This window comes from Anguilla anguilla, chromosome 1, assembly GCF_013347855.1.
Source record: "Anguilla anguilla isolate fAngAng1 chromosome 1, fAngAng1.pri, whole genome shotgun sequence".
NCBI lineage: Eukaryota > Metazoa > Chordata > Actinopteri > Anguilliformes > Anguillidae > Anguilla > Anguilla anguilla.
In genome coordinates, this window is record NC_049201.1 from 26,841,335 (window position 1) to 26,863,392 (window position 22,058).

The 22,058-nt window shown below is 46.1% G+C and overlaps 1 protein-coding gene across 2 annotated transcripts; it reads right to left on the bottom strand.

The window, feature by feature from the left end:
* Positions 1–1,674: 1,674 nt before the first annotated feature.
* On the bottom strand, positions 1,675–21,112 carry rin3 (Ras and Rab interactor 3). Of its 2 annotated transcripts, XM_035384379.1 has the most exons (11): positions 20,978–21,112; positions 20,656–20,829; positions 17,895–18,388; positions 17,408–17,522; positions 15,740–15,812; positions 15,018–15,109; positions 11,902–13,098; positions 8,033–8,341; positions 5,829–5,960; positions 4,901–5,064; positions 1,675–2,555 (listed from the first exon to the last, which is right to left on the bottom strand). In XM_035384379.1, the coding sequence occupies exons 3-11, from the start codon at positions 18,300–18,302 to the stop codon at positions 2,217–2,219; spliced, it is 2,829 nt and encodes a 942-aa protein (XP_035240270.1). In that variant the 5' UTR covers positions 18,303–18,388; positions 20,656–20,829; positions 20,978–21,112; the 3' UTR covers positions 1,675–2,216. The 2 variants fall into 2 exon arrangements, with proteins under 2 accessions (XP_035240270.1, XP_035240276.1); XM_035384385.1 differs by lacking the exon at positions 20,656–20,829 and having other exon boundaries at positions 20,978–21,109.
* Positions 21,113–22,058: the final 946 nt, after the last annotated feature.

Consider the following 22,058-nt stretch of genomic DNA (forward strand, 5'->3'; position numbering starts at 1 on the left):
GAGAGTTTCCAGGATTCACCAAACTCTGTTTGTACCTTAGGTCTTGCAACAAATGCACACCCAGGACGCCAGGTGAGGTAACTGTGTGAACAACTGCTTTAATCAACCGAGTGCTGAGCGATAACAGTGAGAAAACAGCAGAACATGGCAGCTCTCCACGACCAGGGCCGGCCTAAAATGGCTGGCCTGACGGAGAACCAGTCCAGGAATCTGTAAATAGTTAAAGCATGAACTGAAGAGCGCTTCCAAGACTAAACCAGATGGAGGCAAAGCCTGAAAATTTCTCAGGGTTTGTTGAGCATGAAAGGCGGTGAGGTAGTCCCTCAAGGAACAGGAATGGATCTCGCTTTGTTGCTGTGAAGATCCAGGAGCTGTGTAAGAATGTAGACAGCAGGGGGGGACTCCTCGCAGAATGTTGTCAGTCTGGTTGGGTGCTGGATTGAAGAAGCAAAGACCTTTGAAGAAGCGACGGTTGGCAGCCTGAGTTCAGGTTTGCACCTTTGAAACACTGCGCCTCAGAAACTAATTGCGTGTCTGTTATTGTTTAGGTAACTTCGAGTAAGTTGTTAGCATAAAGTTACCTCCGTCCCTCGCGGGTTCCAGCCTGTCACCGGGGAGGAGCTGTTGACTGGTCGCACGGTTGAGGTCGGCGCGCCTTTATTTGATGCGACTGACTGAATGTGAGCAGATGCCAACGCGGCACAGCGGGTGTCGCCACTCCGCGAGCAGGCGGGTAAGCCGCGCGCCTTTCATCGCACCTTCACTCGCTTACCTCCCGATGGCCTTGCAGAGGTGTCGCAGTCATTGCGGTTTGACTGCTCTTCCGCTGGAACTCTTCTGCGAACAGTTTGTCTTCATTCCAGATTCCCCGCGTGTTGCGAACTCTATTCCCGCACAGCGTATTTATCACGTTTCTATTAACGCTGAGGATATTTACCATGATCGTAATCCAAAACGAAAATATTTAGCCATGATTCTAATGCCACATGGCATATATCACATCATCGCATTGCTCCAGCATATGTGCCATGATTGAACTCCCACAGAGGGTATTTAGCATAATTCTACTCCCACACAGGACAGGATTCACTAGGATGTACCAGTCCTGTTTTCTATTTTTCTGTTTTCTGTTCTATTTCCATACAGCCCATTCAGAAATCATATTCCTGTACAAGATATTGACAAAAAATATTGTATAACACCTGAAATAAAGAAACATATAAACATATTTTTTATGTCGATGTTATGGGATCCTGGCTATTTTGACATTTAAAAAAAATATCCATAAAGGTTTCTGTTGACCTATGTAAGCAACATGTAAATCACATAAATGAAAAAAAAAAACCACCTTAATCTGTTGAAGAGGAAGAAAGGGCTAAATAGGATTTGCTTTATCTGAACACTCCATGGTCCAGTTGAATTAATGATTAATGTTCTGCTAAACATGTTGCGCTTTCTCTTATGGGGCAGGGGATTTGTCATATCAGCGGTTTTGGAGGTCTGCACCTGTGATATGGGTTTGCATATTACCATTTCATTCAACAAAGCAATAACTGACATTTCAGTATAATAAATTGGCAACCAGCTGCCACGCAATTATTCTCACAGTGTGGGGGAAGAAAAAGAAACTTTATGATAGTATTTCTGCGATACATTTTAATGGACCAAACAAACTCTGATTAAAATGTCAACGCGTGACGTTTATTTTAAGATGCTTTAGGGACATGAAGTTCATAACAGGGTGGGACAAATCTTGTTGACAAGGCTTCTGCTCCCTTTGACGTACCACTGTATGCAAGAAAGCAATGCCAAAATAGCAACGGAGTTGCCTCACTGCCCGTGGACTGTCAGCAAATAATAATAAATAAAATTTTCAAAATGTAAAAAATAAAAAAAATTGAAAAGAAATAGAAGGGAATGAGGAGGGAGACAGGAATTCATGTGTGAATGCAGGTGGGTGAGTAGGGAACACACAAATATTGGCCACAGTTTTTCAAAGTAAATATTTAAAACATGAATGTTCTCAATGTTCCATGTGAAACCTTGGTAGACACAAAAAGAATTGGGGTCAGGTTTTTACATGCCTGCCTCTGTCCAAAGGGGGGCAGCACCGAGCACAGGGGTAGGCAGAGGTTTGTCCCTGTTCTTCCCTCAACATAAACACTGTGCTAACCGACTCTCATCCACGCCGCAGGGTTTCGGTCCCGCTCCGCGTATCAGGCTGTCTCGGGGTGGGCGGAGTCTCGGGGGTCGTGGAGGTCGTGGAGGTCGTGGAGGTCGGCCTGCTCCGGCCAGCCCCCCGGCCGGTAGACGAAGCGGTACTCCCTGCGGGGCTCGGCGTAGTGCAGGTCGGACTTGACGGACAGGGGGAGCTCATCCGGGCCCAACTGCCGGGCTTGGCTGTCCACCAGGACCCACAGTCCGTGTGACTCCGGGTCCGCCACCTCAAACTTACCCGCGCACTGCTCGCACAGGTCCCGCACCGTGGTGTTGGGGCACACGCACAGGGTCTTGGGGTCAGCCCCGGCATCTGGGAAGGACACGTTGATGAAGTCCTGCGAGGAAGAGGAGAGGTGAGAGGCAGGGAGGGCACAGAGGGACAACTCTAAACTAGGGGGAACTGGAGCAGATGGACAACTCTGACCTTAACTGTGCTAACCTAATGTTTGTGTTTTCATTCATTAGCATTTGAACAACAAGGTTTTTCATGTACTGCCATTTCATTCTGGTTCATTGAATGTATTTCAACTGACCGTGTCTTCAAAGTGCAACATGGACCAAGTACAGTTAAGTTATGTAGGCCCATATGCATTCATGTACAAGTTTCCTTCATGGAATGTATATATTTTCAATGTCTTTTCAATGCAGACTATGAGGTGCAGCTGAAGGAAAATTTCTACTTCTGGGTGGACGATAAAGCTGTTCTATTCCATTAGAAGTTGGCTGAACAGTGGAGACCATGCAGTATCAATAGTGATAGAAATACATTACATTGATCGGAGCATAGCCGCGAAGCGTTGAAATAACTAAGGCTGGATGCTCAATAGCAAGCACGACGTCAAGTCCCTCTCTCCAAACGGTTCACACATCAGGAGGTCCGGTGCGACCATATTCACATTGCCGAAAATGCACGCGGGTAAGTCAATAAGTCGTTAAGCACCCCACGCGACCCGCGAACTGCATTTTACACCACGGTTTCTCTCCTTGCTTGTTTCCCTGCGTCTAACAGGTGCTGCTGTTGCTATTATCGTTGTTTTCTGCATGTATTGTTTTTAACATTATGATGCCAAGCACTTTTACCTGCGATTTTCCTGCGAACCCAAAGGTTTATAGAAATACAATTTGCTTTATTGTTGTACATGAGAGCAATATGCTTTTACAATACAAAGCGGGGACGTGTCGCAAAACAGAAGAGGGCAAAATGAATCACAGGACCACCAAAGGCACCTTTTTAAATTGCTTTTACCTGCATGAGCGAGCAAGCCAATGGCAAACCAGGTACAATCATTTCTTTGAACGGCAGACACTGTAATCATTAGACTAGCAAAACGCACGGTGCGGCATGGTACAGTAGATCTCTCAGCGCCGAGCACCAGATTAATAACAAGCAGATAACTGTCTGTCCATCAGGTCAAAGCAACGCAATTTCACCTCCGGTGTGTCAACAACTATGAAAGGCCCGTGTGCTGCCCATTAGCCAAAGTGGGCTGGCAGAGTCAACGGCTCTGTCAGTCTCCTCGCCTTTGTGTCCAGTGTTGCAAAATGGTGTTGTTGTGCCTTTTAGCAGAAATAAGTTGAAAGCACCTTTTACCCGAAAGTTCTCTCTCCTCGAGAGATAAATGTCCAGGGAATGTGACCCCCCTCATGAACGATTGCAGAGAGGCTCAAAGTGCAGGAGAAGTTCTGAACATTGAAAATGCTATACACTTTCTTTTCATCTTCTGGCTAAATTAAAGGCAGGAAACCTTCAGAAACTGTTGACTGGCTGACCAGCTGGCAGGTCAGGTTGAATGTATCTGGCACTATTACATGGAAACCTAGAAGCACTGGCAGAATTTGACGCTTTTGCCTTACACATAGTGGCTTTTCACACCGTGTTTGTTGTTGTTTTTTCCCCCTTAAAAGCTGTTAAATGGCATATGGGATTTTTCAAGTGAAGAAACAGTGTTGGACTGGCCAGGAGACGCATAGCAGAGTAAAGATGATTCTGGACCGGTTCCCTGTTTTTGCATATTTTTATGAAAACAACCTTTTTTGTTTTCAAATGATTTTTAAATCATCGAAACTGCGGTGGTTTTTTTAAAATTGGAGATTCAGAATTGCAATCTTCAGGGACAGCAACATTAACAAGGTATTAAACTCACATTTTTCATCGTACTTCTTTTCTGATGTTAAAACATAAATTTTTGGCAAAAGTCCTACCAGGAAGATTAACAGTGGTGGGAGTGCCCGTGTTTCGACAAACTGCCCTACCCCTCAAGATGACTTACCTGCTCAAACTGTGCAGTTTATCTCCTTGCTGTCAATTACGTTACTCTCGCCCATAAAGCCTGTGCTACCTTGCGGCAATGAAACAGAAAATCCGACAAAATCAAACTGGTCTGTGAAATATTTCAACGTAACCTGAACTAAATGATCTGACAAGCTGCTGTCTACGGTTATAGGTACATAGGTTGAGTGGGAGTTTCTCTTCCTGGTATTTTAGCGATTAATTACATTTTAGTTCTCCTTTATATAACAATTCCATACCGCGTTTGCCACGATATCCTAAGCATGTATGTTTCAACCAAGCCGGCACGGTCCGAGGGGCCTGTCTTTCAGAGCGGTCTGACCGCTTTGAGTGGCGGGTAAATCCTCCGGCCCCCTTTGGCCGTGAAGCTCCGCCCCGTTGGTCCCCTACCTGCACGGACGAGCGGGAGAGGCGGGCCTTGTTGTGCGTGAGCCGTCGCTCCCAGCGATGGATGGAGTCCTGGATCTCCAGGGTCAGCTGCCGGTTCGGCGGCTGCCTGTCATAGCTCTTGATGTGCTCCAGCGCCCCGTACGTAGTTGTCAGGTAGTAGGAACCTGTGGTGTGAACGCAGCTGAGTAAATATGACAGGCTCCTTGAAATGTGTCGGTTGTACCGTGTCATTAGTTGGCCATTAGTTTATTCAGTTTTGTGAATAAATATGTTGGAACTGTTAACTTATTATTAGTATGTTATCATGTATCTGTATTTCCAAAAACAGCAGACACTGAGATAAAATACGATTTTAAAAATTAGGCTGGGGTTGTGCACTGCCTGCAGGTATTTGTAGTTTTCTTTCAATCAGCAGCCAATTTAGGCCTTGGAAACCAAGTATGTGGACAAGATGCCTATCAGTGAATTAAGGTAATCACTTAATCACGCTGAAAACCAGCAGGCACTGCACCCCACCAGGACAGGATTCTGTTTTACAGCCACAAGCAAAAGTGTTCCTTGCTTACTGAACACACTGACATGGCATACACCATGTTCACTTAGATTTTGGGACTGCTGTAAATCACGCTAATAATGTTCATACGTCCGTGTAACAAGACCTTGAGTGCTGACAAGGTTGTTTGTGTGTGTTTCTGAATGTGTGTGTACATTAGTGTGCGCCTATGTGTGTGTGTTATGTGTGTCTGTGGGTGTGTGCGTTTGTGTGCGTGTGTTTGTGTGTGTGCATGTGTGTGCGTGTGTTTGTGTGTGTGCGTGTGTGTGTGTGTGTGTGTGTTTGTATATTTGTTTTGTATGTGTGTGCCCAGTCCTGCGTAGCGTGTGAGATGGTTCAGCGCGGTTGGTGTGTTTATGTTGTAAATGGTCCTGCCTTCTCCCAGCTGAAGTGCAGGGTCCATGAGCTCCATCATGTACTCCACATCCAACAGCAGAGCGGCAATGTTACAGCGTACCAGCACATACATCAGCACTGGCAGGAAGTCATCCGCACCATGAGCCTTCCCTGCAGAGAGATAGAGAAAGAGAGAGAGAGAGAAAGATAGGGGGGGTAAGAGAGAGGGAGAGAGAGAGGAGAGAAAGAGAGAGAGAGGAGAGAGAAAGATAGAGAGAGAGAAAGAGGGGGGAGAAGAGAGAGGGAGAGAGAGATGAGAGAAAGAGAGAGAGAGAGAGAGAAAGAGAGGGGGGGAGAAGAGAGAGGGAGAGAGAGAGGAGAGAAAGAGAGAGAGAGGAGAGAGAGGAGAGAAAGAGAGAGAGAGGAGAGAGAGGAGAGAAAGAGAGAGAGAGGAGAGAGAGAGAGAGACTTACAAAGGTGTGAGCACACGCGCGCACACACGCAGCGCAACATCATGCATATCACCACCGCGCGGCCTCCCTGCAGAGCGAGAGACAGAGGGAAAGAGAGAGGAGACTCTGAGTCACACAATCACACAGGCATCCACACAGACGCAAGCGCTCTCTTTTGTACATGCACACGCATACACAGAGAGCCGTGATGCCGCGGCGCACAGGATTCTGACAGTCGAACACAAAGAAGCAGGCACACGCGCACACACACACACACACACACACACACACGCGCGCCACAGTAAACATAGGAAACGCATGCAGCACCCTGCTGCTCGGCGAGAAGTCACTGTGGAGCTCATCAAGCCTGTCGTACGTTTGAAAAAGGAAACGGCAGACTGTCATTCCAACACACACTAAGAGGCGACAGGAAACAGAATCGAGCGGCAAGCTTCTCGACACGTGTGTCGCTCAGGACAATATCAGACCCTTCCCAGGGTACGAGGAGCAGACCATCCCCTGAATATCCACAATTACAGATACCATAGGAGACTCGTCAGACGGCTGTCCCAGAAAAGAAACTTCACGAGAACAGGAGTATGTGTCATTACAAGAGCTGGCCGTTCAGCCCATCCAGGTGCACCATTTTACATACTACTGTAATAATATGTTTTACCGTCATTTGACAGACAGCAGCAGTGGCCAGTTCTGGTCCTGAACCCCCACAATCACAATCACCTTTCTCCTACCAATCATCAATTTCTTTTGTCACCTTAGGGCAGGGGTTCCAAAATTGCGGGTCATGACCCACACTTTTGTTCCCCAAAATTTTCAGATGACCCCATCCTCAAAGCAGAGAGTCACTTGAAAATTTTGGGCAACAAAAACAACAAAAATAATAAATAAAAAGCCTACATGTCTCTTTAAAATATACAAAGTAGGCTACTAGATTATTAATGTTGAACATCACAACAACCCGACTATAATAAAGCAATGAGGTATGAGGGGGTCATGGTATATTGCCAATACAGTTGCGGCTACACGGTTAGGCATGAGGCGGTTGTATTGGGGAGCATTGGGGTCACATGAATTTGTGGCCAGTCATTTTGGGTCACATCAGAAAAATGTTTTGGAGCCCTTGCCTTGGGGAAACATGGCTGCAGTGTCCATGAACAACAGACATTAAACAGCTTAAACCTTATTTAAGTGAAAGGGCATAATCAGACCCACAAGGCCTGCTCAGATTTATTTTCACCTTCGAGACAGCGACTAATTCAGACCCAAGGAACCAGGTGAGGTGAGCCAACGGCGCAATCGATCGCATGACTAGATCAATTAGTCGCAGAGTAATAAAAGAAATCCTGAAGTCCCTACAGCTTTCAAGGAACAAGGCTGGCCACCCTTGACCAACAGAACATCCAGTACTACAACAAACTAGTTTTTTAACACACAACGGGTCTGCGATTCCACTGCATATCCATTAGGGGTGGAAATAGCCTGTCAACTCGCCTACAAGGCATTTAAAGGTGATACATTTTCACAACTCTAATTTTAAATATATATACATATATATATATATATTTTTGAACACACTGTGTTACTTGTCAACATTCATTAAGAAACGTTTTGCATAATTTAGTGTTGATGTTTTAGCTCTAGAGGGCCCCCCCATGGCTGCACATAGAAGTGCGCCATACCCACAGCACCCCGTTAATTTCGCTTCCGATTGGACCGCAGAGTGGCTGCACCGACCCCGCGGACGGATCAACAGCTCAAAATGGCCGCACTCACTGGGGGAGCCCACGGACATGGACTCGTAGATGATCTTGCAGGTCTTGAGCAGGAGGGAGATCTTCTCCTTGGGGGAGTACTTCCTGTGCAGCATCTCCAGCTTCTGGTGGATCTTCTCCATGACGGGCGCCTCCGGCACGCTGGTGGTGATGCCCAGGTCGGTGGTGGTGGTGTTGAGCACCACCTGCTGGTTCTCCTTCAGCCTCTGCAGGGAGTCGTCCCGAGTGTGGATGTCCCGCAGGACCGAGTACACCGACTCCCGGATTGGCTTCAGCACGCCCTTGTACAGGGCCGTCTCTGCAACGGTTTCTGTGGGGCCCCAAGAGAAATGACTGTTACCCATAATTGTCACATCTGTTTTACTCAAGCATGATTACGGATTATTGACAGTGATGGATTGTCCCCTCTTTCCCCAATCAGCAAGAATGGATCACTGCTTATGTGTGCAATGGGATTTTGATAGAGTAAAGATTATTTATTTATGTATCAGAGGTAAATATATAGGGAAGTTCGTAAGTATTCAGACACTGACACAATTTTTATTTTGGCTCTGTACTCCAGCACATTGAATTTGAAATGAAACAATGAACATGAGGTGCAGACTGTCAGCTTTAATTTAAGGGTATATACATCAATATCCATTTATCCATGTAGGAATTGAACCTCTTTTGATACGTAGTCCTCCTAATTTAGGGGACCAAATTGGACCAATTAGCATAATGTTAAATAAAGTTGTTATGTTTATTACATGGCCGCAAATCTTTTGCATTCAATGACTGCCTGAAGTCTGCGACCCATCATCATCACCTAAAGCTGAGTATCTTCCCTGCAGGCCAGTTCTGCAGCCTTATTCAGTTCCTGTTTGTCTTGGGGTTTTTTTTTTGCCTTCGGTCTTATCTTCAGAAAGTGAAACACATGTTCAATTAGATTCAGGTCAGGTGACTGACTTAGCTAGTCAAGAACATTCCACTGTTTGGCCCAGAAAACCCCCTAGTTGATTTAGCAGTGTGTTTGGGGTCATTTTCCTGCTGAACGGTGAAGCATCGTTTGATGTGTTTTGAGGCATTTGGTTGGATCTGAACAGATGCTATGACTCTGGACACTTCAGACTCCATACTGCTGCTGCCATCAGCAGTCACATCATCAAAAAAGACAAGTGAGCCAATTCCAGGGTCAGCCATACATGACCAAGCCATAACACTACCTCCACCATGTTTCACAGATGAGTGACAAAGTACTTTCAGTCATGAGCAGTTCCTTTCTTTCTCGACATATAGGCCTTTACATCACTTTGGTACTGGTTAATGCTCACATAATCTGTTCATAAGATTTTGTTCCAAAACTCTTTTTAACAGTTTTTTATTTACTTTTTTAACAAGCTCTAACCTGGCCATTCTGTTCTTGCCAGGGGTTTGGGTCTTTCACTGTGCCCAGTGAGGATATGCTGGTGTATGCTGGTCTTCTTTGACACATCTATGCCTACATTATTGAAAGTATTCTTTATTTGTTTGTCAGTTGATTGGGGGGTTTTCTTCACAATTGAAAGCAATCTTTGGTCACGCACTACATTGACCTTTCTTGATCTAGCAGGGTGTTAATTAATGTTGAGTTCACCAGAGCTCTCTTGCTTCTTAGCAATGTACCAAAAAGTTTGTTTTGATACACCCAATGTTTTGGTGACTCTCTGATCAATTTAGTGTGATTGTTTTACTTCATGATGGCCATATTTTACTTCCATTGACACTTCTTTTGTCCCCATGTTGCAAGACAATAGCAACAGACTCCAAAGGCAAATTCTACACCTAATATCAATTCTAGACAGTTTGGGCCCCAACTCCATATTAGGAAAGATATGTGGCCCAACTATTTTTGTTTGGTGAATCATTTCACTACCATCTGGCCCAACGAAAGATTCACTTTGCGATTAATTATTTATTATTCAGAACTGACAGGAGCAGAGAAGTGTCTTTATCTTTTACACTTCCTATTGCTTTAAATATCAACACTGTGGGTGAGATTTACTGTCTGTTGCTTGTGAAGCTAAAGAGAACCATTAGATTCAGCGCCTGTCCACCATCGGTCATTAAAGACGTTCATTAGAACTCATTACGTGGTCCTCCTTGCACTGTGGTAGTCACCTTAGTGACACCTCTCACCAACAAATAGATCATTTTGTGGTTTAGCACAGCATAGCTGAACATAGCCAGTGTCTGGTTATAGCCGCTGATGTCATGGGTAATCCAAATGTGTTTTTAACACGCTGCTATGTATAAATGAACAACATTTACAGCACATGTACACTGGCTCTGTGTGAAAATATAGCATGGTGAGCGGTTGGTTGGACATGGCAAGTGTTCATAAATTTCCCCTTGTTAGGAGCATTGCCTAATTTTGGGCTCACTATGTCCAGCCGAAGCAAAATTTTTCCCTTGGGTGTTCATTTTCAAGTAATCGACTACTAATTAATTGGCTATTTTGGGAAAATTAGACATTTAATTCGAGCTCCAATTATGTATGCATGTTAAACTAATAAGTGACTAATAATAAATGAATGACTGCAGTAAAACTGCATATAATATACATCTGCTTGGCTCCAATTATATATGACTTCAATCATATTTGCACATTACATAATTATTGTAAACTGCTGAAAAGTGTGTTGAACAAAGTGTGTGATTGTGTGTCTGTGTAGGTGTGTGTGTGTGTCTATGTGGGTGTCTGTGTCTGTGTGTATGTGTAGGTGTAAGTGTATGTGTGTGTGTGTGTGTGTGTGTGTGTGTGTGTGTGTGTGTCCGGGTAGGTGTGTGTTTACGTGTGTCTGTGTAGGTGTATGTGTTTGTGTGTCTGTGTAGGTATGAGTGTATGTGTGTGTGTGTGTGTGTGTAGGTGTATATGAGTGTGTGTATCTATGTAGGAGTGTATGTATATGTGCCTGTGTATATGTACAGTATGTGTGTGTGTGTGTAGGTGTATGTGTGTGTGCGTGTGTCTATGTAGGAGTGTGTGTACATGTGTGTGTGTGTGTGTGTGTGTGTGTCTGTGTAAGTGTATGTGTATGGGTATGTGTGTGTGTGTGTGTGTGTGTGTGTGTCTGGGTAGATGTGTGTGTATGTGTGTGTGTCTGTGTAAGTGCATGTGTATGGGTATGTGTGTGTGTGTATGTGTGTGTGTGTGTGTCTGGGTAGGAGTGTGTGTATATGTGCCTGTGTATATGTACAGTATGTGTGTGTGTGTAGGTGTGTGTGTGTGTGTCTGGGTAGGTGTGTGTATGTGTGTGTGTGTGTGGATAGGTGTGTTTGTGTATGTGTGTAGGCGTATGTGTGTGTGCGTGTGTCTATGTAGGAGTGTGTGTACGTGTGTGTATGTGTATGTGTGTGTGTGTGCGTGTCTGGGTAGGTGTGTGTATATGTGTGTGTGTGTCTGTGTAAGTGTATGTGTATGTGTATGGGTATGTGTGTGTGTGTGTGTGTGTGTGTATGTGTATGTGTGTGTGTGTGTGTGTGTGTGTGTATGTGTTTGTATGTGTATGTGTATGTGTATGTGTGTGTGTGTGTGTGTGTGTGTGTATGTGTATGTGTAAGTGTATGTGTGTGTGTGTGTGTGTCTGTGTAAGTGTGTGTGTATGTGTGTGTATGTGTATGGGTATGTGTGTGTGTGTGTGTGTGTGTATGTGTATGTGTAAGTGTGTGTGTATGTGTGTCTGTGTATGGGTATGTGTGTGTGTGTCTGGGTAGGTGTGTGTGTATGTGTGTGTCTGTGTAAGTGTATGGGTATGTGTGTGTGTGTGTGTGTATGTGTATGTGTAAGTGTATGTGTGTGTGTCTGTGTGTGTGTGTGTGCTGAATTGCATTAAGACGAGGTGAGGTTACCGAGCTTCTCCTCGGAATAGGGTGCGGCCTCCTGCAGGGCGTGCAGCTCGGTGCTCTGGATCAGGTAGCTCTTGAGCTGGGTCAGCATCTGCCGAATCTCCTGCAGCATCTCGGTGCTGGAGCTGTGCTTGGTCATGGTCTCCATGGTGAAGGTCTGGTAGTCCCGCACCAGGTTGCCGAAGTAGGAGTCCCGGTCCCGCGCCAGCTCCACGATGCGCTTCTGCAGCTTCCAGTCGGCCTTCATGAACCTGCTGAACACTTGCGGCAGGGTCACCATGGAGAGCCTCTGTTTGGCCCGGTCCAGGATGACGGTGGGGTTCCGCCTCATGGTGGGCGTGGTCACGCAGTGCAGCTCCGCCTCCTCCTCCGTGCTGCTGTTGGAGCAGGAGTCCAGGCTGAGGCCCAGGGCCCCGCACTCGGGGGAGTGCAGCGACGTGTCGGAGCCCTTCAGGTTTTCGGAGGAGGTGGAGGTGGAGGCGGAGTCGGAGGCGGGCGCGGAGGGCGTGGCCGTGGGAGGGCGGGCCTCGGCGCCGGCCTGATTCAGGACCTTCTGGGTCTTAGGCGGGGCGGGGGCTGCCAGGGAGGCTTTCTTCTTCCGAGGTGGGGGTACTGGGGGAGGTGTCTTCTTGGGGACCAAGCCTGCCGCCCCTGAGGCACGCTTCTCTACCCGGGACTCTTTCTCTCTGCGGGTCTCTGCAGGCGCCACCGGCGGCCCCTTCCCCGACCGGGGGGCTGACATCATGGCGGCCGTCTCCTGCTGCTTCTCCCCCAGAGGACTCTGGGACAGAGACAGACTGGCCGACTCTGAAATGCTCACCGCAGGCTCCGGTGGAGGGAAGGCTCCCAGGCTGACTCCCTGCGCGTCGTGCGGCTTCTCTGACGCAGGAAAAATGTCGACTCCTTCCCCTTTCAGCCCACTTCCGTCCGTCTCCGTCGGGGTTCCGGCCTCGCCCGCCCTCCTGCCCCTCGACGCGGGATTCCCCGGGGGGTGTGACTGGGACTGGCAGGGCGTGCTCAGGCTCTGGCTCCGGGACTTGGGCTGGGCGGCCGTGCTCGCCAGGCCTTTGAAATACTCCTCCATGAGGATCGGGTTGACGTACCACAACCTGGCGCCCCCGTCGCCGGCCTCGGTCTCGCCGGCTGGGACGGCGCCGTGGCGGTCCTCTGAACGCGCGTTCAGGGCGGAGCCCCAAAAATCTGCGGGGAGGGGGCAGAGAGAGAGAGGCCAGGGCGTTCTTAACACGTTCGGCCACTGCCGAAGCTACTTCCCCTTCTGTCAAATGCTTCAGGAGCTTGGCCTACACTTAAATCGGTTCATCTGCAGTCTGATCATACCCACTTTTTTTCAGTTCCTACTTTGAAAAAAAAAAGATTTCACGCCATTAAAACGTTTGTTTGTTTGCTCGCTTTCAAAGATGCTCAGAACTCGCATTCTTGTCTCTGATAGAGCAGGATGTCAGAAAATGGGAAAGATTGCACGCTGTCAAACTGAGTGACAAAATACAGTTATGAAGAAACTGGAGAGGATGTCGGGACACAGCGATAGCTTTCGGACCCAAAGTCAAGACTCAAACCAACAAACAAACAAACAAACAAACAACAAAGCAAACGAATGAAGCACTTGAGGGAAATGGGATCGCTTTAGGCTGTGCGTTTCTAAATGGAAGCACTTCAACTCTACGAGCTTCCCGAACAGTCACGAGAAAAAGCGCTGGCAGAGAACTTGTAGAGTCTGAAAAGCATCGAGAGGTCCAGCAGACGCTCGCTAATCTTGCCTCAGCCACCGGAGTGTGTGCAACAATGGCGATTGTGTCACTTGCATCAAACGTACATAACTGTAGATGGCTATGGCTGGCCACGATAGAAAGATAGATAGATTTACATCTAAGATGCAAGAAAAACAGACAGAAGTCCGATAGTTATAGTGATTAACCAGAAATATGAGCAGATGGCGGATAGACAAACGGATGATCGATGCACAGAAAGACAGACACGACAGAAAAATAAATCGATGAGGGTGAAAAAAATAGAAGAGGGTGATTTTCTGTTCCCATCGCGGGAGCAGAAGGCACGCTTAAAAAACAAGGATAATAAGCACCTGGCCAGACCTCAAACTTAATCAGGAAAAAGCCAGCAGCCACGCACCTGCTCACAATCTACAAAAAATACTGCAGACACTAGCTATAAACTATAAACTTTTTTCTTCATTCATGCTCCATGCAGTTCATGCATTTTATATCAGCCTAATTTTATTCCTGTGCAATCATTTTAAAAAGATGTATATATATATATATATATATATATATATATATATATAATCACAATATATTAATTAACATTTTTCATACGTTGTCTCTTTTACCTTATTTTCTTTAGGGAATTTTGGGAGAGCTCTTCTTTAGAAGCGCGCAAATAAATGCACAATAATAAAACACAGCTGACGTGGCTATCAAGGAAGGAAGCTCTGCGCTGGCTGTGTCAACACAGTCAGGGTTGCGTAACTCAAACTGCCAGTGTGGTTTACGCCACAGGAGAGACCCTTTGGAGGAGAGCAGCGGCGAGCCGTTAATTCTCCTTTTCTTTTTCTGGGTGAAAGGAGGCCCCGTGGACGCCCCTCCCGCCCTCCCCATCCCCAATCCCCTTTACCAAAGGCAGGTCTTCATTACCACTCCACGCTACTTTCGCATTTCTCCCTTCTCAATTTAGAATCTGGCAACCCGAGATGGGGACACTGTGTTGTAGGAGGCACCGTCTTTTCAATGGCCGCATACTACGCAATCATTACAGATCCAGTAACACTAATCAAAAGAACAGGCATTCAATGCACTTGTATAATTCTCAAAATGGCTCTTCTGATCAGTGCAAATGTTTTCTCTTACAACTGATTGGCTACACATATCATGGGAATTCCCTCCCCACCGTGATTCCCCACTGTGAAGGAGAAATGAGCTCTCGGTTTTTCAAATAATACTCCAGGATAAGCAAAATAATAATAATAATAAAAAAAAAAGATAAATCATAACTACCTGGCTCATCTCAATCTCTTCTGTGAGTCAATCTATCGCACCAACCACCCCCTCCCCCCACCACCCATCCCTCAGCCAACGCTCACTTACTTGAACCCAGGCTGGAGATGATGTCCATGTCTTCGTATTTGGATGCCTGGACAATCACCTGCGGCAATCTCAGTGTAAATGAGAGGATGTCTCTATGGAACGGAAGGTGATGATGCAATGGTGACACCATGATACCGAGAAAACATGCAAACAATTCCGCCTCACGCATTCTAATACCCACATCAAGAAACAAAGGAACGCACAACAACTCCACGCTCTTTTTTCCAGATCGAGTTTGTCTCTTATCGCCCAGCGTGGCAAGAGATTGAACAAAAAGCAAATCCAAATGAACTATAATGGATTAATTTGCCAAAGGAGATTCAATTATCCCAGAAATGACCATGATAAAGCCCAGCGAGTTATCATGCAGAGCAAGGTCATCCTGACTTTGATCTGGAAGGCAGCAACCCAAGGTTTCAGGGTCTCACTATCTCGCTTGTACATTCTGAGAACAGAGGAGAAAATTGCATAAAAGCATAAATTAAAAGGATGAGCGGGGGGGTCGAGTTTTTGGTTTGCCCTGACTGTCATATAGCACATTGCAGGGGTAAGTCTTATCTGACAGCAGGGGGCAGCATTATGCAGGAATGCGCACTCGGGGTCGCTGTTGAAGGTGACTTTGGAGTGGAGCTTCTTTCCTGTCTTTCGCTGCAGTTTTCACTGCAGGAGTTTTAGCGCTGAGGCGTACAGTATACAAGCCGTGGGAGAGAGGACAGACTCACCGGCTAACGCAGTAGAAAGCGATGAGCTTGAAGATATTGTCAAAGACCAGGACGGAGCCCTCCAGATGTATCACTGTGGAGACGCGGCATGAGGTGACTCACGTGCGAAAAGCACTAGCATTTTAGACAGTTCTTACGCTGTGGTTATCAGACCACTTATTTTAGATGCCAGTCAGTAAATGAATGAATTTTTCTCGCACTCAGGGTTGAGTTTTACTGTTATTATCAAAAACAGGGATAAATGCGGGTGGGGCCACTGTACTTAAAACTTTAATACCACATGCGCATGGATGCGTGCATGCACACACACACACACACACACCCACACACACACACACACACACACACCCACACACCCACACACACACACACACACACACACCCACACACACACACACACACACACACACACACACACACCAAGTTAACAGATTATTCCCCGTAACATCACAATGGAAACTTCAGTCATCAATGAGCCACACCATTGCGCCACATGGTTATTGTTAACAAGTTTCCACAGGAGAGGAGAAATACCATTATTTTCTAATTTACTTGCCCCTTCACAATGCTGACTCTCTCCTATTTCCCGGTTGTTTACTTGTGGAAGACCAATCGCAAAAAAAAAATATATATGTGGGTGCTAAAACAGAGGCATAATATCAGTCTGCCAGAAATCAAATTTTATCTCAATTGCACTGATTCCAGCATGTTTCAGAATGCAATGTTCCGGAGCTAGCAGGAACTAGTCTACAGACCCCCGTGAATTTCAAATAACATTTCAGCTCCAGGCCTGAAAATTTTACGGTATTCTCGATTGCCGAATATTTATGAACATCTTAAATAAATACATAAAAATTAATAAACATTAATGTGTACGTAGCTTATCAAAATGGATCAGACAGAAGTAATTATTTGCACATAAAAGACATGGAATTAATAAACCATGGAGCTTATTAAAATGCTCGGAAGTGTAATGATAATGAGTCCAAAATGCTCAGGGGCTGTTAAACTACATTCATAAACTACATCACCCACAGAGCACAGCTGTGGGAGGGAGAGAGGTAAATGGAAAAGTCTATGTGAGCAGTGGTATGTGCTGCCAATTATTATTATTATTACTATGATGATGATGATGATGACTATTATTATTATTATTATTATTATTATTATTATTGTTGTTGTTAATAATAACAACAACAACAACAACAACAACCTAGTCTCACGTAGTCAAATGTCAGGTCTCACAAGCATACTAGCTAGTTTAGCAATTAATGCATATGAAAATATTCTGGATGACACGTCTCCCTGTTTCCCCCTCAAATCGACATGTGTAACTATGGGTAAAAGCATTGCATCGTTATTTATTTGCTAAGCAGACACCCTCATCCTGATAAAGCATTCCTTTTATTATACAGCTAGGTATTCATTGAGCCAATTCAGGCTAAGTACCTTGCTGAAGGGTACACAGGTAGTGTCACACTTGGGACCTGAACCTTTAACCTTTAACAAGTCCGGTTTCTGATCCATTAATATACACTGCTGGCCGTTACTGCACTACACGTAGAGATCAGTGCGACAGTCTCACAGTCCTTTAAAATGTTGGGTTTTGCCTGAGGCTGAGATCATTCAATAGTTCGATAGCCAGAGAACTGAGTAAGTCACTCTTACATGATTTCTCCTCTTTGATGAGTATTTCCTGGACCATCGGTGCCCCCTGCTGGTCAGATAGCCGTACTGACAGGATCATCATCCTCAGGGCCATGTTCTTTCTTACTAAGAAGATCTTTACAACAGAAAAAAAACAGCCTTAGTCACTATCCTGTCACGATGCATGATGATGTCTGTTTCCTGTTTCAATGTCCAGTGTGTATGTGTGGGTGTGAGAAAGATAGTGTAAATCAACAGTGAATTCTGTATGTGCATGGACAGTTGTGTACAGTGCTGTTAGTGTTATTCAGTCAATCCTGGTGTTTGTGTCTGTGTGGGCTTTGTGTGTGTGTGTGCATGTGTACGTCAGTGTGCGTGTGTACATGTGTGCCTGTAAGTGTGCGTGCATGCGCGCTTGTGTGTGTGCGTGTGTACGTCAGTGTGCGTGTTTGTATGTATGCGTGTGCGCATGCCCGTGCGTGAGAACACATCGCACTGCCAGTCTCACCCCAGGGCTCTCGTTGTGCAGGATGAGGGAGGCTCTCTCCTGCGACATGCCCAGCTGTAGCCACACAGGGCAGGTCTTAATCAGCTTCTCCAGAGTGCTGATCGCTGGAGGGGAGGGCTGAGGGAAGGGATAACAGGAAGGAGCGGAGGCGAGGGGTGGAACCCGGTCAGCGAGGGGGGGCGAGGGGGGGTCAGCGACGGGAGACAGAGAGCGGGCGGTGAAGGGGGCCGAGGAGCGGGCGAGGAGGCAGGGGGAGCGGGGAGTGGGGGGGCGTTTGGAGGGAGAACGGGGGCCCTGAGGAGAGAGGGGCATGGTGGGGACGGCGGAGCTTAGCCGAGCAGGTGGAGGTACGGAGGATTTTGAGACCAGGGCGGGAAAAGACGTGGGATTCACTGGAGACGAGGACATATTTGGGGGAGGCAGTGAAAGGCAGAAAGGACAGAGAGGAGGGGTAGGGTGCGTGAGGGAGGTGGGAGGACGACTTGACGGTCACCCTGTGGAGACATGTGGAGAGGTATCTGTTAATATTGCATACATTACAGGGTGGCACAGTGGTGCAGTGGGTAGCACTGTCGCCTCACAGCAAGAAGGTCCTGGGTTCAAATCTGGCCTGGGCATGTGCACATTCTCCATGTGTCCGTGTGGGTTTCCTCTGGATACTCTGATTTCCTCCCACAGTCCAAAGACATGCAGGTTAGGTTAATTGAAAACTCTAAGTTGCCCATAGGTATGCGTGTGAGTGAACGGTGTGTGTGTGAATGGAGAGTGAATCGTGTGATAGATCGGCGACCTGTCCAGGGTGCATTCCTGCTTCTCGCCCAATGTATGCTGAGATAGGCTCCAGCACCCCCCACAACGCTGATCAGGATAAGCGGGTATAGATGATGGATGCATACATTATACTTCTCTGACCCCTTGAAAGGTGTGTCTCATGGCTCAACAAATAAAGCTGGTTCAAAATTCATGACTAAACGTTCATGTTGTGTTGGTAAGTTTAATTTAATTCATTTTTTTGTTTCTGTGAATACCCAATCTAGATCCTCTGAATATAAAATAGATCCTCTGACATACAAATTATTTGGGGATGGGCGTTGTTCAGAACTCTGCAATGTTTGTAATGTCAGACCAATTTAGATTATTTTTTAAATTGTAATGAATCTTTTTTGATTGGCATGGTTAATTACATCTGTTGTAGCCTTTTTTGTAAGCAGTTTACACTCATTTTTGAAGCCATAGTAGTTTGATAAGTACAATAAGCAGGGCGTCTTTTCTCTTTATCAGTTTGTTGAATGATACAGCACTTTTTAAGAACCTTCTTCAGCCAGATTTGCAAACCTTTTGGTTTTGTTCTGGCTTTTATTTCAAAATATGACCTTCCAACACTGTATTTTTTTAAATTTTTTATTTTTAGCTACAGTGATAAGAGATCCCCCTTGTTTCCTGTTGATAACATTTCCTCTTCCTTCAGCAGTGCAGTGCGACTTGCTTCTGTTTAATGCTTGCCTCTTTATAGCAGTGATAATAGAAAAGTTAGGCTATGCCCTTGATAATAAGGCCATAACTGTGTGCGGAATTTCTGATTTCACACCTGCTTGTTTGACTGGACAGCCCATAACTCTGAGTTTTGTGTCTCAGAGGTCCTACTGTACAAGGCCTAACACTGAGGATATATAAAAGAAAAATGAAAAACAACTACAGTGCTGATATCCCCTGAATGCAAGCTGAATGCAAGTGCCATTTTGTTGTCAGTCTTGCCTGTGTTTCCCCCTTTCGCTAAATAATCACTGGTAACTTCAGACAAATATGAATCAGCCGAACCATTGTGTCATATGTTGTGTTATTTATACATTTATATTTTTGAGCCTCCGAGAACCTTCGTGTCATATTTAGTGTTCTGCATATACACCTACTGGGTTTGCAACACATTTTTAAAGGCTGCCTCCCAGTTGCGTTGCAACTATTCAAAAGCAGCCTTGCGTTCAGTGGACACTTGGGGCTGCGCAACTGTGTTCTTGACACATTCACACAGTGCTATTTTTGCAGAAAGCAGGAAGGAGAGTGAACAAAAAAAAAAAAAGCAATCTGTGGTTGAAGGTCTGGGGGGGCGGGGGGTAGCTTTGTGTTCCGTGTCCACCAAGAAATGAACATGCTAGAGCGTATGGCCTAACTGAAGCATGGACAGGACGTGGTTAGCACACCATAATTGTCACAGTAAGATGAGCCTCAATTGATGATAGAAAAGCGTTTGCACACCTCTGCGCCATTTAGGTAAATTCTGCTTTTAATTCACTTGAGAAATATAGCCCCCTTCACAATATATAACTCTTATCTACCGACTAGAAGAGGTGAAATGCCAATGCCTATCTCCCAAGTTATCAGAATAGCTTTTTTAACGGCATATATATACCTAGCTCTCACCTTTGTGCAGAGAAACGATTTAAAAAGTTCAAAATGTGCAAATGGGTAATGCGCAAGCAACAACACAGACGAAGCTGTTTCCAAGGCGCAATCAACCCCTCAAAAACACTGAATATGCTACCATTTTCTCCACGCAAAAAGTGACGCAAAACACAGAAGTGAAATCCACAAATTGCTTTGAAAAAATTCATTAAACAATGAATAAATAATTGACAGCACTGATTGATCTCTGTGCGTTTCATCGCCCGCCCTCAGCATTTCCGACAGAAGATAAATTTACAACAGGTGTGGCACAGCACTTACGCCCGTCACAGGGGGAAATAAAAACGTCTACTGTACATACCCTGAAGCCGACCCAGAGTCCTGACTGGAGACGGTTCTTCACAGCATGTTGTCGTTGGTAGGGGAAGCAGGGGCTGCATGTCTGTCTGTCTGTCTGTGTGTCTGTCTATGTGTCTGTCTGTGTGTCTTCACACCGGAGGGTTCACCCACAGCCGGGCCCTCTCGACTGCCAGCGCTGATGACGACAGAAAGACAGTCGCTCATCAACTCTGGCTGGCTGGTCCCGCCACACCCTCCCGCCCCCACCAAACATCACAACCCCTCCCCAACCTCCATCAACATCACACCCTCTCGAACGTGGGTCTGGGCCCCGGTATCCTCACCTGTCCCACTGATCTTGGTCCGGCTTTTTTTTTTCTTTTTTGCAGCCCAGCGAGCTAGCGCCAAGTGTGCACCCTTTCAGCCGGTTTCACTTCGACTCGTTTGACGTCTGCGGTCCTGGTTACGCCACAGCCCTGCTCCCTCTCCCCCCCTCTGATCGGACACCACGTGACCCGTCTCCCTGCTGCCCAGGCGGTACGGCGCTGCCGCTGACTCCGCCTCCCGTCGACCTCCGTCGTCCAATCCCAGAGCCCGTAGCGGGATGGGGGGGCAGGCTGTGGAAACCACACAGCCTACCTCCGCATTCGCCGAGTGTGATTATTTCACGATTTTTTTTGGGGTGTGTTTGCCGTGTTTATTTGAAAGCAGAGAGCGTGTAACAGCAGATGTTTCCTGTCGCTGGAGTGTGACTGATTGATGCGTGCAGTGGAGGATTGTTCACTCAGCACCGAAAGGACACGCGCAGAGAATACGCTTACTTTTTTTTTTTTTGTTAATCGTGACACTGAGTTATAAAAAAAAATCCTAAAGTTCTGTGGAAAAAATAAAACCTCTGACTCACTTTTCAGTTCCAAAAGAGTCCCCTGCTGCAGCAGTTACCACTTCTGCTTCCTCAGGCTTTGAAAGAGGGATGCAGTGGGAACAGAATGCTGAAGTTTTCATGCCGCATCAAAAGAGCTGGTCAGCAGAACTTACCACAGCCTACGCCAGCCTTCCTCTTGGCCAGGCCAAACCCAGCAAAGAAATTAATGTCTCTGCCAAGCAGTTATAACCGTGTGATAATGTTGACAATGAGTAGCACGGAGGTGGGGAACAAATTCTGTACACGTTTCTGGTTTCATGCCAAACATATGGCCTTACTTGGCCCTAATATTTACTCCATATGACATTTTGACAGCTATGTTTTCTGATAAATGTACAAATGACAACCGAAGACTGTACTTGTTTTAGTGTGATCTAATCCACGAGTCAACCAGTGTTGGTGAGTACAGCCAATTAGCTCATTCAGCCAAGGTAATTGGCGGGAACAAAAACCTGTGAACACACCAGCTCTCCAGGACCAAAATTGCCTACCCCTGGTGC

Bases quoted from the DNA above. Each gene is read 5' to 3' on its own strand.
- rin3 (XM_035384379.1), bottom strand. From the start codon at position 18,302: ATGTCCTCGTCTCCAGTGAATCCCACGTCTTTTCCCGCCCTGGTCTCA. The intron at 15,813-17,407 runs GTAAGAGTGACT...GCGTCTCCACAG, and splicing joins CATCAAAGAGGAGAAATCAT to TGATACATCTGGAGGGCTCC. The intron at 8,342-11,901 runs GTAACCTCACCT...GGGGCCCCACAG, and splicing joins CTATTCCGAGGAGAAGCTCG to AAACCGTTGCAGAGACGGCC.